Source organism: Lithobates pipiens, unplaced genomic scaffold (genome assembly GCF_037356315.1).
Source record: "Lithobates pipiens isolate NorthernLeopardFrog02 unplaced genomic scaffold, aLitPip1_a1.2 Scaffold_18, whole genome shotgun sequence".
Taxonomy (NCBI): domain Eukaryota; kingdom Metazoa; phylum Chordata; class Amphibia; order Anura; family Ranidae; genus Lithobates; species Lithobates pipiens.
The window spans coordinates 131,152,362-131,170,637 of record NW_027507758.1 but is presented as its reverse complement, the minus strand read 5'-3'; the positions used below and the strand labels follow the sequence as shown (position 1 = coordinate 131,170,637).

The 18,276-nt window shown below is 42.8% G+C and overlaps 1 protein-coding gene across 1 annotated transcript in view; it reads left to right on the top strand.

Moving 5' to 3' along the window:
• The first annotated feature begins 7,006 nt into the window (after window positions 1-7,006).
• Window positions 7,007-18,276, top strand: part of TTL (tubulin tyrosine ligase) — a 28,805-nt gene continuing 17,535 nt past the window's right edge. The window contains exons 1-3 of the mRNA XM_077486119.1: window positions 7,007-7,176; window positions 14,595-14,673; window positions 15,768-16,009. Of these exons, the coding sequence (XP_077342245.1) occupies window positions 7,020-7,176; window positions 14,595-14,673; window positions 15,768-16,009 (478 nt within the window). The 5' untranslated portion in view covers window positions 7,007-7,019. The remainder of the gene's footprint in view (window positions 7,177-14,594; window positions 14,674-15,767; window positions 16,010-18,276) is intronic.

The following is an 18,276-nucleotide window of genomic DNA, read 5'->3' as shown; positions in this document are numbered from 1 at the left end:
AATGCAAAATGCATCAAAAATGTGTCAAAAAAAGCGCGTGCAAATACGCAAAAAGCACTGCAGAAACTGTTCAAAAGCAAACTGCATAGTGTGAGCTTTGATACAAATATCATGCCTTTAGGAAAACAACCATGTGGCGAAACCATTTATTATTGAATATGGAAAAAGAAAACGGAATTTAACATCTATGAACTTCCATGAAAATCAAAAATTAAAAAGGTTTTCTTTACTGTATTTAGCACCAACTTGTTCAAATATCATCTATAAATTAGATGGTCACTGATCCATTTAGGCAACATGCATAGCTGTTAGTGTTGAAGGGTTATTTGACCTATTGGCTGGAAATTCAGAATATGCTAAGATCTCCACAACCCTAGGGACCGCGCATGCGCTGATCTCCTGCCATAACACTGTTTATTTGTTTTTAATATAGCATATTTTTTTATGCATGACAGGTCATCGGCACATGCGTGGCTACAGACGCGCCTCGTCCGTTAATTGTTGTATGTTTATATGTTTGTTTGTCTTTTGTGTATTTAGGTTGTTGCTCACTTTGAATAGAATCTATGGGGAATTTGTAGCATGTGCATGTAGAGCACAATAGGATCGATTTTTAGTAGGCCATTTGGCTGGGTCAATTTTACATGTATGAATTTTTGTAATTTAGTAAACTTTTTGGATTCACATTATTTCCAATCTCTTATTTGCCCACTATAGCTATAGGAGCCACCTTTACCATTTTGGGAAATTACTTCTCTTAGGTTTGCCCTAAGTGGGGAAAAAAAAACCCTTATTTTTATATGCTTATGATTTGGCTACGGCATTAGCCTCCTTTAAATTGGAGGAGTGGCATTAAGCAGTTTATTGAATTCTCCATTTTTTTTCACTATAGACAACTGTAGTAGTGAATAGAGACATGGTCAGTTTTTTTGTTTTAAAATAGTGTGAACTAAGCCTAAAGGTGGTGGGGGACAGAGATGGCAGAGAGTACACTCATGGAGTGGAGCTGATTGTCAGAAGGGAACATAGTATGCAAGTGTTTCCTATCCATTATAGATAAATAGACATTCAATAAATTCCAATTAGAAAAACTGGACTCCAAAAAGTGTCAAATTTAATATTGAAAGTGTCAGTTGGATATTCTCATCAACTTGAAGCGGAACTAAAGGCAAAATTTGAAATCTTACGAGCAGGCAGGCTGTTTGTCACAAGAGACATGCAATGCCTCTTCTGCAATAAAATAAACCTACTTGACTATTAGCATGTTCAGCTGTTTTCATTGCTTGTACGGTCCCTATGTGACTGACTCCTGCACAAAATTTACATAATTTGGTGCCAGCCAATTAAGATGGCAGTATACCAGCACCTGAAAGAAGCCTGGTAGAAGATGCTGGTACCAGCTAGTGACCCTTAATGAGCTTTAGACTGTTGGGGAAGTAATAATTATGACTTTGGGTACACTTTCAGTGCAGTCTATTTAGGTTCCTTACAATGAGAGGTAGGCCAAATTCAACCACCCTTAAAGCATATAAAAACCCAAAGCTGAAAAATATAATGTTGCATCTTACCAGTCGATTATATGTGGTGGCTGCATTCATTTTCACTTTTTCGGCAAAGACATTTTTTAGCAGGTACAGAAAATACATGTTGGTTTTCCCAGAAATGCAGTGACCTTGTTATTTGTGAATTGAAACCAAAGCCCATCAATCCATCATATAATGGAGATGATCAAAGGAAGACATTTTTGAAGTACTATCTGTGTAACAACCATAGCAGGCCTATAGATACAGTGGAAAAACAAATGTAGAAACAAAGGTGTTTATATACTAAAACTAGATCGTGCAAAATCTGGTGCATCTCTGCATGAAAACCAGTAAGCTTTCTTCTTCTTCTTCTTCTTCTTCTTCTTCTTCCTTCTTCTTCCTTCTTCTTCTTCTTCTTCTTCTTCTTCTTCTTCTTTCTTCTTTTCTTTCTTCTTTCTTCTTTCTTCTTTCTTCTTTCTTCTTTCTTCTTTCTTCTTTCTTCTTTCTTCTTTCTTCTTTCTTCTTTCTTCTTTCTTCTTTCTTCTTTCTTCTTTCTTCTTTCTTCTTTCTTCTTTCTTCTTTCTTCTTTCTTCTTTCTTCTTTCTTCTTTCTTCTTTCTTCTTTCTTCTTTCTTCTTTCTTCTTTCTTCTTTCTTCTTCTTCTTCTTTCTTCTTCTTCTTCTTTTTCTTCTTCTTCTTCTTTCTTCTTCTTCTTCTTTCTTCTTCTTCTGTCAAAGTTTAATTGAACAAGCTGAAGTTATAAGCCAATTGTCTACTATGCACAGCTGCACCGGATTTTGCACTCTCCAGTTTTAGTAAATCCACCCTAAAGAGACAGGAAGTGTGTTATTTGCAGAAATAAATGCCTTATTGCGTCAAAGCTTGTTGTTTGTAAATGTCTTTTTTGTCATCTGGAATCAGGGGGCCCATACATTAGTGACCCCTTTGAGGGTAAGTACTACATGTGTGTAATAAATAAATGCTTTTCCTGACCTCCCAAACGTTTTTATTTTCCCCCTCGCAGCTCACTGAGGGCTAGATATGGGTCTGGTGAGCTACCTTGACCCATGGCCCTGGGGCAGCTGTCCCAAATGCCTATATGTTTAACCACTTTCTGCTCGGCCTATAGCAAAATGACAGCCGGGCGGTGATTCAGTTATCCTGACTGGGTGTCATATGACGTCCTTCAGGACAACAACCACCGCACACCCGTGGGGGCGCCGATCCGTAGTGCCGCGTGTCAATCTGACACACCGCTACATTGATCTCGGTAAAGAACCAATCATAGCTGATCACGATGTAAACAGAAAAAGCCGTTGATTGTCTTTTCCTCACTCGCATCTTACAGACACGAGTAGAGGAGAGACGATCGGTGGCTCCCCCGACGGGGAGTCTGCGCTGATTATCAGCACAGCCCCCCCCCCCCCCCCCCCTCGGATGCCCACACTGGACCACCAGGGAAGCCGCCAGGACCAACAGGGAAGGGGGCAACATGTGGATGGCCAGGAATGTACCCCATGGCCATCCACATGTGAAAATGAATGCCCAATCAGTGCCCACAAATGACTGCCACCATTATGTAACAAATTACATCAGTGATGCCCATCAGTGCCACCCATCCATGCTCACCTATCAGTGCCACCCATAAGTACCCATCAGTGCTGCCTACGAGTGCCCATCAGTGATGCCACCTCATCGGTGCCTATCACTGAAGAAGAAAACTTACTTATTTACAAAAAAATTTTACAGAAACAAAGAGAAACTTGGCTCTTCTGACAGCCTTATAACAATGTTATACAATGGCAGCCTTCTGTGCGTTAAAGTAAACCTATCATGAGAAAAACGAGTAGGCTGCCATTGCTGACCCTCCTATTTCAGTAGTTTGTGTCACTGACCTAGAATAAGTATGGAAACATGAACTTTTCTGTAACCTTTAGTTCTTTTCCTAGTGTTTTTACCTGCTATTAACTTCTAAAGCAGACTTTCTCAACCACGGTTCCATGGAACTCCAGGGTTCTTTTGGATATCACTATGTCTTTAAGATTGGCTATTGATCACAAAGCTAATGGTGCCTGCATACTTTTGGAAAAAAACTTGAATTGGCAGTGGCTCTACTTTACTGACTGTCATGTAAGTGGTTCTTCTCCTAATAACCATTACCGTAAAGCAACTCCTCCACTGGCCACCATTGTAAGGGGGCGCCTCACCAAGAGGCATTTTTCTACAAGCCATCAATGCACCAATTTTGCTGTCTGTTTTTGTTTTCTGACCATTATTATTAGTTTCATCTCATGAATATTCTATAAAACAATTTTGTCTTATAGAGCAAGGGATGTTAGGAAAATGATCTGGTCTGTGTATCAAATGCAGTAAGGACAGCACATTCTTTATTATTGTATTTATTATTATATAAATAACCATCTTTAACCTGTAATTTATATTTAATTATTTGAGTGTAGTGCTGGCTGATGGTGGTCCCTTTAAGCCATGCAGCAGAGCATTACTCCCTGGCCACACTGGCTGTTTCTCCTTCACTGGAGTAATGAACAGTGCAGGGAGAGGAGAGCACAGATTAGGACTTTGCCAGCCTTCAGCAACGGGGGCAGAAGAACTCCTTTTGGGCATTGCCCACTGAACAAACAGAGGAGAGAGAGTGCATGAGAGCCCAAATAGCCTGGGTTTCTTCATAGGCTGCCTTCACAGCCCAAGAGTGAGCCTAGGTACTGGAAAAGATCTGCTAAGGGCAATGGATGTGGGTCTGCCCAGAGCCAACGGACAGGGCTGAGCTGATGGAGATTCCACAGGATGGTGAGCTGTGTACTGTGCTGCAATTCCAATGTTGGAGGCTATAGGAGAAGAGCCACATGACTTCTGTGCTGCAGACAGGGAGCGGGCTATTCCTAGAGAGAGCTGTTGTGCCTTGGGGCATTGCCGTGGATTGTGGGCAGTGCTGTGTGCCATCCAGAGACCATAGCTCCCAACTCCTTGATTTGGAATAAAGTTACTGTCCTTCTTTCCTCCTCATTTGTCCCTCATTTTGGTTTGATCTATATAGTTGTATATAAAATGCACTTTTTATCTTTCAAAAGTGTTTTACCAGTGCTAAACCTTCCATCCAATTTCTAAATTGCTGCATTTGTAAATTTCAAAAGCCAATATAAGAGAATAGTAGTGGTAAAAAGAAAGCACTTGTGTGTTTAAACTTTTTTGTATAATTCGCCTTTAAGGGGGCGTGACAAGGGGCGTGTCCTATGCCCACATACTTTTGCTAATGGGTGTCCCTTTTTCCCATCTCAAAAAGTTGGGAAGTATGCAGACTGACTGCAAAAATGTTATGTTACGTCGCTTCCTTTTTTTTGGCCACTAGGGGCACACCCCTGGAGCCGATGCGAGTGCCTGGCAGTCGCGATGACTGCCGGGGGCCCTGCGATCGCACGTGACACAGCGAGAATGAGGATATCTGTGTGTAAACAGAGATCCCGGTTCTCGGAAAAGAGACAGATCGGTGTTCATACTTTGTATGAACGCACAATCAATCTCTTCCCCCTAGCTAGTCCCACCCCCTCCTTTAGTTAGAACACACACTAGGGAACACAATTAACCCTTTGATCGCCCCTTAGTGTTAACCCCTTCCCTCACAGTGACATTTTTACAGTAACCAGTGCATTTTTATAGCACTGATCGCTGTATAAATGCCAATGGTCCCAAAAATGTGTCAAAATTGTTTGATGTGTCCGCCATAATGTCGCAGTCATGATAAAAATCGCAGATCACTGCCATTATTAGTAAAAAAAAAATGCTATAAATCTACCTATTTTGTAGACTCTAACTTTTGCGCAAACCAATCAAAATATGCTAATTGCAATTTATTTTTTTATTTTTTATTTTTTACCAAAAATATGTAGAAGAATACATATCGGCCTCAACTGAGGGAAAAAAAAATATTTTATATATTTTTGGGGGGATATTTATTATAGCAAAAGTAAAAAAAATAGTTTTTTCAAAATTGTCGCTCATGTTTTTGGTTATAGTGCAAAAAAACGCAGATATGATCAAATACCACCAAAATAAAGCTCTATTTGTGGGAAAAAAAGGCCAATTTTGTTTGGTTACAACATCGCACGACCGCACAATTGTCAGTTAAAGCGACACAGTGCCGAATTGCAATAAATGGCCTGGTCATTCAGCAGCCAAATCTTCCGGGGCTAAAGCGGTTAAAGTAACGCAGTGTCGTATCACAAGAAATGGCTTGGTCAGGAAGAGGGTAAAATCTTTCCGGGGCTGAAGTGGCTAAAGGGTTGTAAACTCAAAATGTTTTTTTTTTTTTTTTTTTTTTTATCTTCTGTGCATGAAGATAAAAAGCCTGTGTGCAGCAGCCCCCCTCATACTTACCTGAGCCCTATCTCTGTCCAGCAATGTTCACAAGATTCTCAGCCATCCGGGACTCTCCCTCCTGATTGGCTGAGACACAGCACCAGCGCCATTGGCTCCCACTGCTGTCAAAGTCAGGAGAGAGGGGGCGGGGCCAAAATGCAGCTCTGTGTCTGAATGGACACACACGGAGGTGCAGCTCGGCTCGGGGCCCCCATAGCAAGCTGCTTGCTGTGGGGGCCACTGAACAGGAGGGAGGGGCCAGGAACAGCAAAGAGGGACCCGAGAAGAGGAGGATCAGGGCTGCTCCATGCAAATCCACTGCTGCAGAGCAGGTAAGTATAAAATGTTTGTTATTTTTATAGGAAAAAAATGGGACTTTACAATCCCTTTTAATAATTTTTTTTTTTCCCTGAGCAATTGAATTTTTGTACTTGCTTTAAAATCCTATTTCTCTGAGTTAATTGAAGGACACAGCTTAATTTCTTACGAATGGATTTGTCCTTCAATGAACGATTTTGCATTTGATAAATAAATACGCAAATATTGTGCAAAAATACAAAATTGCAGTTACCATCATTTTATTCTCCATGGTCCCTGCTTCCAGAAATTATATACTTTTTGGGGAGTTTACAGTGATTTTTAGCAACAAAAAAAAAAAAAAAAAATCTGATTTTAGCATGCAAAAAATAAATAAAGCCACCAAGGCTTTGAGTGTGATTGAAGAAAGCCTCAGTGGCTCCAGATTTAGTTGCACCTTTTGCCTTTTGTCACTTTGATGGAATGAGCTTTGGTGACAAAGCAGGGTGTGGCAGGGAATAGTCTCTCTCCACCATCCATCCATCCATCCCTCTGTCTAGTCCCCTCCCATTGCTCCCTGACCCTATAGGCCAGCCTCCAATGCCTGGGAGGGGTTTATCGCCTGGCTGGAGAGTGACGGACTGCAGCTGCCGCTCTTCCTATAGCCGCACATCGGATCAGACCTGCGCCGACTGGGGACGCGTGACGTCATACCTCCCCCACCCCGCCAGGCATGGCTCTCCTCCTGGGAGTGTAGCGGTGCCGGTGGACTGCACGGGATGCTGCGAAGCTGGGCGGCTCGGTCACCACAAGAGTTGGCGGAGACATGTACACCTTCGTGGTGAGGGACGAGAACAGCACCGTCTATGCTGAAGTGTGTAAGATCCTGCTGGCCACGGGACAATGGAAGAGACTGAAGAGGGACAATCCCCGATTTAATCTCATGCTGGGAGAAAGGAACAGACTGCCATTCGGGAGACTGGGTGAGAAACGTCATAGGGACCGCATGCCTTCCTCCTCGGTGACGTCACACTGCTTTAACCACTTATTTGTAACCCATCAGCTAGATCCCCATAGGATTACAGGGCGATCCATCCCTCTGCACAAGGAGCCGCATATGGGTGTTGTCTGCTGCACCAAGAGGGCATCTCAGACAGTACAACTGCAGCACTCTCACCAGCTGTGGTGCAGAAGAGAGCTTGTTAGTACCCAGGGGGTGAGCGATGTCTGTTGTGGGATAGGCAGAGACAAATAGTACCCAGGGGGGTGAGCGATGTCTGTTGTGGGATAGGCAGAGACAAATAGTACCCAGGGGGGTGAGCGATGTCTGTTGTGGGATAGGCAGAGATGAATAGTACCCGGGGGGGTGAACGATGTCTGTTGTGGGATAGGCAGAGCCGCATAGTACCCGGGGGAAGTGAGTGATGTCTGTTCTGGGATAGGCAGAGCCGAATAATACCCGGGGGGTGAGCGATTGCCTGTTCTGGGATAGGCAGAGCTGAATAGTACCCGGGGGAAGTGAGTGATGTCTGTTCTGGGATAGGCAGAGCCGAATAATACCCGGGGGGTGAGCGATTGCCTGTTCTGGGATAGGCAGAGCTGAATAGGGGGGGGGGGGAGGGGTGAGCGATGGCTGTTCTGGGATAGGCAGAGCCAAATAATACCCGGGGTGGGGGGGGGAGCGATGTCGGTTCTGGCATAGGCAGAGCCGAATAGTACCCGGAGGGTGAGCGATGTCTGTTCTGGCATAGGCAAAGCCGAATAGTACCCGGGGGGGGGATGAGCGATTGCCTGTTCTAGGATAGGCAGAGCCGAATAGTACCCGGGGGGGTGAGCGATGGCTGTTCTGGGATAGGCAGAGCCGAATAGTACCCGGGGGGGGGGGGAGCTATGTCTGTTCTGGCATAGGCAGAGCCGAATAGTACCCGGGGGATGAGCGGTGTCTGTTCTGGGATAGGCAGAACTGAATAGTACCCGGGGGGGAATGATGTCTGTTCTGGGATAGGCAGAGCGAAAAAGCTTCAGATGTCCAACTCAGCATGCATGGATCTGATTATTCATAGACAGAGTGACATCACAAATATACCATATTTATCAGCATATAACACGCACCTTCATTTTAGATGGGAAGTTTCAGGAATAAAAACGTTGATTTTAAATAAAGAACTTTATAGCAAAATAGTCAATGGCCATCAATGCAGGCTGATCATTGCCCATCTGCAGCCTCACAATTGCCCACCAATGCTCAGTCTGATAAATGCCAATCTGCAGCCTCACAATTGCCCACCAATGCCCATCTGCAGCCTCACAATTGGCCATCAATGCCCATCTACAGCCTCACAATTGCCCACCAATGCTCAGCCTGATCAATGCCCATCTGCAGCCTCACAATTGCCCACCAATGCTCAGCCTGATCAATGCCCATCTGCAGCCTCACAATTGCCCACCAATGCCCATCTGCAGCCTCACAATTGCCCACCAATGCCCAGCCTGATCAATGCCCATCTACAGCCTCACAATTGCCCAGCCTAATCAATGCCCATCTGCAGCCTCACAATTGCCCACCAATGCCCATCTGCAGCCTCACAATTGCCCACCAAGGCCCAGCCTGATCAATGCCCATCTACAGCCTCACAATTGCCCACCAATGCCCAGCCTGATCAATGCCCATCTACAGCCTCACAATTTCCCATCAATACAGCTTGATCAATGCCCAGCCTGATCAATGCCCATCTGCAGCCTCACAATTGCCCACCAATGCCCAGCCTGATAAATGCCCATCTACAGCCTCACAATTGCCCAGCCTGATCAGTGCCCATCTGCAGCCTCACAATTGCCCATCAATGTCCAGCCTAATCAATGCCCATCTGCAGCCTCACAATTGCCCATCAATGCCCAGCCTGATCAGTGCCCATCTGCAGCCTCACCATTGCAATGAATGCAGCCTGATCAATGCCCATCTGCAGCCGCACCTCAGATTACTGCTGCCTCAGAGGGGACAGGGAGGGGGCGGGACGAGTGCCGTCAGATTACATACAGTAAGAATCTCCTGTTTACTCAGGGTCCTTTAATATAAAGTCCCGCCTCCTGGACCGGACCTGGTCCAATGCCGGTCCAGGAGGCGGGACTTCCTATTACAGAGGCCGCTGAGTAAACGGGAGATTCTTGCTGTATGTAATCCAGCGTTCGTCCTTTCCCTCCTAGGCAGCCCAAATTGCAGTATTGGCGTATAACACACACGCTATTTGCACTTGATTTTCGAGGTGAAATAGTGTGTGTTATACGCCCATAAATAAGTGTGTGTGATTTATATATATATATATATATATATATATATATATATATATATAAATATTTCAGATATAGAACTTCCGGTGTTCTATTGAGAAAATACCTCCAACGGATCCGTGCGTGTGCATTACACGTCACTCCAGCTGATATGTTGATCAGCTGGTGTGACATCAGCACGACGCATGCGCAGATCGTCCTGAGGCAGTAGCTGAGGATCTAAGTGCCCAGGGAGAATGTAATTGTCAGATTCTGCTTCACTATTGTGGGGCAGGTTTTGTGTGTGTTTTAACCCGTCCTTAGACACAGCCAAAACCCGCCGTTTAACACACTCAAGCTGCAGTGCAACAGACCGCAAACATGACGTTCAATACAGCCAAAACCCACACCGCGGCAGTGAGGCAGAATCTGACAATTTCATTCTCTCTCTGTGCTTAGCAGATCGTTAGATACTGCCTCTGATGATACATACCCATCAGAGGCAATTTTCGACAAAGGGCGTTTCTTGATTAAATGCCGGAAGATTTACCCCCCCCCCCCCTTCGTGACCAGGCAATTTTTTGGTGATATGGCACTGCCTTACTTTGACTGCTTGCTGACTAGCTGCCATTATTATACTGCAGCAGGTCGGCACAATCCCGCGAACCGTCGTAGCTGTACGTCGGTCCCTTTAAGTGTGATAGCAGGTGAGTGCACCCGCTGCACTGCAGGGGTGCCGATGCGCGTGTCTGGCGGTTGTGGGCACGAGAGGCAGAACAGGGACGTGTTTATGTGTAAACGCACAAATCCCTGTTCTTTGGGGAGGGGCAGATCGTGAGTTCCTGCTAGCTAGGAACCACAATCTGCCATTTCTTCTAGTCACTCCCATCCCCCTACAGTTAGAAATCACAGGAGGGAACACAGTTAACCCCTTGATTCCCCCTTAGTGTTAACCCCTTCCTTGCCAGTGACATTTACACAGAAATCAGTGCGTTTTTATAGCATGGTCCCAAAAATGTGTCAAGTGTCCGATCATAATGTCGCAGTCTTGATACGAAATTGCTGATCACAGCTATTACTAGTAAAATAATAATAAAAATGCCATAAATCTTTCCCCTATTTTGTAGACGCTATAACTTTTGCGCAAACCAATTAATATACGCTTATTGCGATTTTTGTTTTAATTACCAAAAATGTGTAGAAGAATACATATAGGGATTGACCAAATCAAAAAAGTCAGATTTTCATATTTGTGTATGGGTACACACATCCTGTGGTCTATAAGTATCAGTGGTATGTAGCGGTTATGTGGAAATATATTAGACTATAGGTTACACACAGCAGTTAGTAGTAACAAATTTCCGCTATAAATGTATTCAATACAGTATCAACAGTACCCAAATTGGCCCATGGGTACAGGACTACTATTTAAATGGATGAGTGCTCAAACCCTTAAGGTATAGAAAGCGATAGTATGTCAGAATATATAAATACTGCCATTATCCCATAGAGGGAGACCTTTTATTAGGGCTTGGATACGTACTACTACATAAGTAGAGGAAAGTGTACCCCCTTCAGCGCTGCATCCCTATGTATGGCCTGCCTCGCTGATTCATATAATATAAAATGTATATATTTTTTTTTTTTTTTTGAATGGGCATATTTATTATAGCAAAAATACAAAATATTGTGGATTTTTTTTTTTTCAAAATTGTCGCTTATTTTTTGTTTATAGTGCAAAAAATAAAAACCAAAAGAAAGCTCTATTTGTGGGGAAAAAAACACATAAATTTTGGGTACAGCGTCACACAAGCGCGCAATTATCAGTTAAAGCGACACAGTGCGGTATTGCAAAAAATGACCTGGTCATTGAGCAGCCAAATTTTCTGGGGCTCAAGTGGTTCGCAGTCACACGATTTTGTACATAAATAGCATTTTTTTCCTTTTCTTCCCCACAAACGGCTTTCTTTTGGTGGTATTTGATCACCTCCTTTTACTTTTTTTTTTTTTTTTTTTTTTTTTTTTGCGCTATTAACAAAAAAATTACCATTTTTTAAACAAACACAATTTTTTTACTATACTTTGCTATAAAACCTCTCCAATAAAAAAAAAATAAAAAATTATCAAATTTCTTCATCAGTTTAGGCAAATATGTATCCTGCTAAATATTTTTGGTTAAAAGAAAAAAAAATCCCAATATGATTGGTTTGTGCAAAAGTTATAGCATCTACAAACTATGAGATATTTGTGTTTATTTTATTTTATTTTATTTTTTACTAGTAATGGTAGCGATCAGCGACTCATAGTGGGACTGCGCTATTGCAGAGAAATCGGACACCTAACTGACCCTTTTTGGGGACCAGTGACACCAGTACAGTGACTGAGAGCCTGAGCCAGCCACACCTGTCACCTTCACAGCCCAGTGCTGGAGTAAGCATGGGGGGCGCAAAGCAGAGCCCTGAGAACTGAGCGATTGGCGGTGTTTGATCACTTGGTTCTCAATGTTCGAGTCGGCAGGGGACAGATGCCTCATCATACCGATGATGCATCCACCTAGGTAAGTATGTTTCAGATAAAAAAAAAACTAACCCCAGCTTCTCTTAAATAAATAAAAAACCAAAGCTTTACAATCACTTTAAAGTGGTTGTAAACCCTTACAACACACTTTGACCTACAGGTAAGCCTAGATTAAGGCTTACCTGTAGGTCCAAGAAATAGAAATATATATATATTTGCCGAAAGACAGGCACCGCTGTCTACGGTGCATGCGACGTAGACAGCGGCATGCAGGCGCACTGAGCGCGGCACCGTCAACGGCAAATATGCTGCGCGTGGCGGCTCCCGTGCGCATGCGCGGGAGTGACGTCATCGCGGCTTCGACGAATGACGGCGGCGGAGCAGCGAGACCCACGAGAAGATGGATGCGCCGGACTACAGGGGACAGCGGTGACTTCGCTGGCTCCTGTGTCAGGTAAGTGACACATAATGAGCTACTATGCGATGCATAGTAGTCCATTATGCTTTACCTTTGCAGGGAGACAAAGAGGAAGTAAACCCATTAGGGTTTACTTCCTCTTTAACCTGATGAATTTGCATACAGTGAAGAATTTTTTGCACTTCGGCAGATGCCCATTCAATGCCACGCCTTTGGTCCCCTTGTAAAGGCACTGTGGCCTGGTGGTTTGCAGTTTAGGCCCCCTGAATGGGGATGCAGATTATATGTTTATTAAAGTTTGGTGGGTTAGGACGGTTAGGCTTTGGTCCCCTGATAGGTATGCTTTAAACTGAAGAATGCATTCTCTGCAGTAAGGTAAAAAAACATTATGTGTGCAACTCCTCTCCATCTTCCCCCACCTTATACTTGCCTAAGCCTGATCTGTGTAGCTTTGAGCTAGAGAACAGCTGCTCTCTCCTCACTGGACATGAAAGCAGCAGAGGAAGCCATTGGCTTAGGGACAAGCTAGGAGAATGAATACATGGACATAGGGAATTGATCAGCCATGGCACTGCAAACTGCAGCCACAACATGTGAGCCCATTACAAAGTAAAGCAAACCAGACAGGGAATATAACTACACTAATACCTAGTTAAAGCAACAACAAAAAATGAAAATGTAGAATGCCTTTTAAAATACATTATGTGACTTAATGTATGCATGAAAGCTACGTGGGCTTTTTACCTTCACACATCTGCCTTCTCATTGTTTCTGTTTCTAAGGATAACTTTTTGCAAAAAATAATAAATGCACATTTTTTTGCAGGTAAAAAAGTCAGTTTATTTATTTTTTCTTGCAGGAGCCTGTAAAACATTGCACTAGCAATTAGCAGATTGCTTATGCCATGCAGGTCTATAGACCTGTCAGTATTTATGCTTGCTCATCCCTCCTACGAGGAAGCCAATAACACAATTAAGGGAAAAATCGATGAACTACCACAGCGCTTGCAGTGCTTGTAGGTATACGTTCACAGAGGACAGTGAGTGACGCGGCTGTCACCGCTGGGGGTTGGGGGGCGGTCCTAGTATTATTACTATTTATTAAGGTACTTGTATAGTTATGTTATACCCTGAATATGGGTGTAAGGTAAACTTATCCTTTAAGTAAGTTGAGATTGGATTGTGTAATACTGTGACTGTACCACACATGTTGGTTACTTATTACAATCATAATGCTTGTTCCTATGTTCTGTATCCTGACACAGGCCTTCTGCCTCTTCAGTATTTGTCCGGAAGGATATTTCTGGCACAAGTACCAATTGTTTTCCATTACGTTCTGTGAAATGACTTATGATATTTGCCATAGAAATAGACAGGCACATCATTCATTAAAAATGGCATATCCTGAGAAATCCATCCTCACTCAAATTGCAGTACTTATAACCATTGTCTAGGTAACCTCTCAATGCCCAGTCATTTTTTAGCCATTTTTTGTCATTTTGGAGTGAGTTACATTATTTGCTTTTTTTTTAGCTTTGTATGAAAATCTTTAGGTCCTTGTTTGCATCCTTGCTTTTCAGGTCATTGCGTTGATTCAGCAGAATCCCTATTGTATAAAAATCGGTGGTATTGCCTGTATAATAAAATACACAACCCTTGCAGCGCACCTAAGCATGTGAATAGGGCCACTCATGCAAGAATTTACTGATGCCAATCCTGCAGCGTACTGATCCACGTTTAGCATGGAGGAGAATTGTATTTGAACAACTTTCTGCTTTATTTTTTATTTTTTTTTGTTTTTAGGCCATTCATTAGATTAGAAAACTTTTCTGTATAATGTAAAAAGATGTTACGCTGCAAGAATTGTGATCTTTATTCTAAGCACAAAAATCGTGATTCTCAATTTAGCCAGAATCATGCAGCTCTAACTTTAGTCAGAACAATAGTAGGCTAGAAATAATTGAAATACAATATGGAATAAATAAATTTAATGTACATTTTGACCATATTTGCGCTTTAAGGGGTTTCAAATGAAATTTAGTTGACTCAATGGGGGAAAAAAAAAATCTTCTAATGAACGATTTCTGTATAAATGTTTGAACAAAATTATACTGATGTATTACCAACGTTTAGTTTGTACTATTACTATTGTACTAATACTATTTGTAGTATTTACTTTGTTTTGTTTGTTTACCTACAGGGCATGAACCTGGACTACTACAGCTGGTAAATTATTACCGTGGCGCAGACAAGCTTTGCCGGAAAGCTTCCTTGGTAAAGTAAGTGCCATTAATTATATTTTTTTTTTTGACCGTGCCTATGAAAGCAGTTGGGTGGTGCAATTTTAGGACCCATTCACACCAGCAAACCAGCAATTTTTAAGAGGAGTAAAATTGAATTTTAACAATATTCCATATATTTGTATAATTGTACTGTGAGCAATACAAGAAGAGTAGTTTAACATCTTCTGGCCTGCCCATCTGTTACAGCTCATTACTCTGAATCCAAAAGAAAAAAAAAAAATGTAAAAAGGGAAAAAGAAAAAATGCATAATAAAATGACATTCCTGTAACCAAGAGGAATAACGATAAAGTTCCTGTGGTTTTCCCAGTCTTTCCACCCCAATTTGCATTAAGGGGGGGGACGGGACCATGACAGCCTAACGGTGAGGTTGGTATTCTCTTTTCCCTTAATTTAAAGAGGAAGTAAACCCTGATGGGACCACTGTACCAGGATGTCTGGACAGTGAAACTGTATCACCCACAGAAGAAGGGAGTATGGTACCAGAGAAGTAACAATTCCTTTTAAAGTGGTTTTAAAGGGTTAATACATTCTCTGCATTTAAGATAAAAAGTTCACGTGCATCTCACCCACCCCCAAAATACCTACCTGGGCCTAATCTTGATCCAGCACTTTACCCAAGAGCAGCTCTCTCCTTCCCTCCTCACAAGACTCCATGAGAGCAGTCTGAGCCATTAGCTCTTGCTGCTGCCAATCAAGTCCTGTGACAGGGCAGGGCCAAGACGCATTGTATCAATAGACGTACACAACTCAGCTTGGGATCGAGCCTGCACATGTGCCACCATAGGAAGTTGCTTCCTCAGAAGAGAATGGGCAAAACCATTGCTCTGAGCAGGTAAGTATAACATGTTTGTTATTTAAAGAAAATAGAAAACCTTTACAATTACTTTACCTTCTTTAAATTAGTTACTTTACGCCTAACTGGTTAAACAAAACAACAATATCATTAAATTTTTTTTTTTTTTTTTTTTACAAAGTGAAGTGATATCTTGAAGGCATCTCATCATCATCTTGTGGATCTAGATTGTTGAATTTGAGACCACTTACTTTATGTTGTAATCTTTTTTCCTAGACTCCTTAAAACAAGTCCTGAGCTTTCAGGATCATGTCCGTGGTTCCCAGAATCGTATGTGATTTACCCAACCAATGAGAAATCTGAGAAGTTTCCGGTGGGGCAGGTAAGGAAAGGACTTCAAGACCTAATCAACAGCACCCGTACAGATGATCGTGAAGAGTTTCTGGAATCCTTCAATGAAAGGAAAGAGAGTGGGAAGGGAAACGTGTGGATTGCCAAGTCCTCTTCAGGCGCCAAAGGTGACCCTAAAAGATCTTGCATGTGTCTATTGATTTGATTTCTGAGAGATACACCACTGTGCAAATGTTTTTTAAGCACTTGTGAAAAATATGATGTAAAATGAGAATGCTTTAAAAAAGATAGTTCATCATTTAACAGCCTGCCAAATAAAGAGAAAAAAAATTAATGAAATCACTATTTAGTCCCTTTCACACGGGCATTCCAATCAATGGGCGGCACAGTGGCGTAGTGGTTAGCTCTCTCGCATAGCAGTAAAAAGGGTCGCTGGTTCGAATCCCAACCATGACATTACCTGCCTGGAGTTTGCATGTTCTCCCTGTGCCTGCGTGTGTTTCCTCCAGGTACTCTGGTTTCCTCCCACACTCCAAAAAGACATGCAGGTAGGTTAATTGGCTTCTGTCCAAAATTGGCCCTAGTATATGAATGGGGACCTTGGATTGTGGGCTCCTTGAGGGTATGGATCAATGTGAGTGTGCAATGTACAGGGATAGGGACAATTGTAGACACTCACTCAGGTTGAACTGAATGGACTGGTGTCTTTATTCAACCTTACTAACTGTGTAACTATGTAACCTGTCAGTTTTTCAGGCGGACCTGATCAGAAGGTCCATGCATTCCTATGAATAGACAAAAGTCCATTTACCCCCACCTACCTCTGGCTCTGATCAGGTCTGTTAAAAAAGGAGGGTGGAGTTGTCTTCTCTTTAGGTGAAGCGGATTGGAGGTGGTCGGGTGTAAACTGACAGTGGAGTCCGTTTTACTTCTGGCCGCCCATAGAGCAGAGCGTTCTCTGTCGGTAAAAACTGAGGTGACAAGGTGATGATTTAATGATCAGCAGGGGATCTGGTCACAGATTCCCTGCTGATTCAAACATAATCTGCCCCTTGTAAATGGGCCTTTTGTTTGTCTATCCTTTGCCTTTTAAAACGGCATCAATTCTACATTTTATGATTAAATAATAACATGTACGTTAAATACACAGCAGCGAGACATCCTTGGACAAAGTTCTTCCAATCCCAGCAGGTCCTTGTAGGTTTCCATCTGTACTGACAGTATAGAAAGCCAAAAGACCTAAACTAGGCTGTTGTTTCTGCCAACAGTCTTGTGAGCTGATAATCTCCTGTGATTTGGGCCTTTTCTGCAATATTATCAGTTGGACCCCTTTCACAATGAGCTGCCGGTCCATTTGCGCTAAAGTGCCACTTGTTTTAGCGGGCTCTTTAGTGCTGTTTAAGCGCTACCTTTGCCTGCCAGCGGGGCGATTTTAACTCAAAAGAAGGGTTAAAAACTCCTGTTTTGCAGCGCTTTTAAAGGACTGCCCATTCATTCCAATGGGGTAGAACGTTTTGGGAGCGCTAAATACAATGCTCCTAACCACTCCAAAGATGCTGCCTGCAAGACTTTTTGGAACTTCCCACAAGCGCACCGCCCCAGTGTGAAAAGACACACTGGAATAAATAGGAGGTGATTTTCAGGTTCTTTGCAGAGGCTATTTCTAAAGCGCCTGAAAACCACCCTAGTGTAAAAGGGGTCTTGGCAATGTTCCTAGCTCTCTGTGAACTAGGGAACATTTCCCCTGATGTTCTAGTTATGAGGAGGTGTTTTGGAGTTTTGACTCTTTTCCTGTCCCAGGTCGACAACACTGCTCCTTCAGACTCAGGACCATGAGCAAGCATAATCATTTTAGAACAGGAAGTGTGTGAAAATAAAGATAAAGGCTGAACAAAGGAAAAATAGTGCAGCTACCACATCGAAGGGCTGCTAAACTGCAATATATTACATTTCTGTTCTAGGATTTTGATTTTAATGTATAGTATGCCACTGACCAAGCATAAATCTTTCAAAGTAAGGTGTTTAAATATGGATGTGGTTTTGACTTCTTTTATATTATTTATAGTCACTTTGAAATATTAATATACTGCATATTCAGTTTAAAGTACAGTGTGAACACTGAAGGCATCACTGAGTATTTGTGCAGCATTCTAAGCTGTAATAGTAAAATAGAATACAAGCTCTTAAAGGAGAAGTCGGGCCAAAGCTCTTTTGGCCCGACTTCTCCTGTGGTTCACAGAAGTGCTCTTTGTTCTTCTATATTTGACCCATTTTCAGCCAACAGTGGGCTAAAGTCCACTGTTGGCTGACGTTACTCAGCTGGCCCATGCTCTAGAGAGATCCAGACTTTACAGTCGTGATCCACCCAGATGCCTGGCCGACAGCTCCAGCCCACCACTGGGAGAGTGAGCCTGCCGCTCCCGCCCTCTCCACA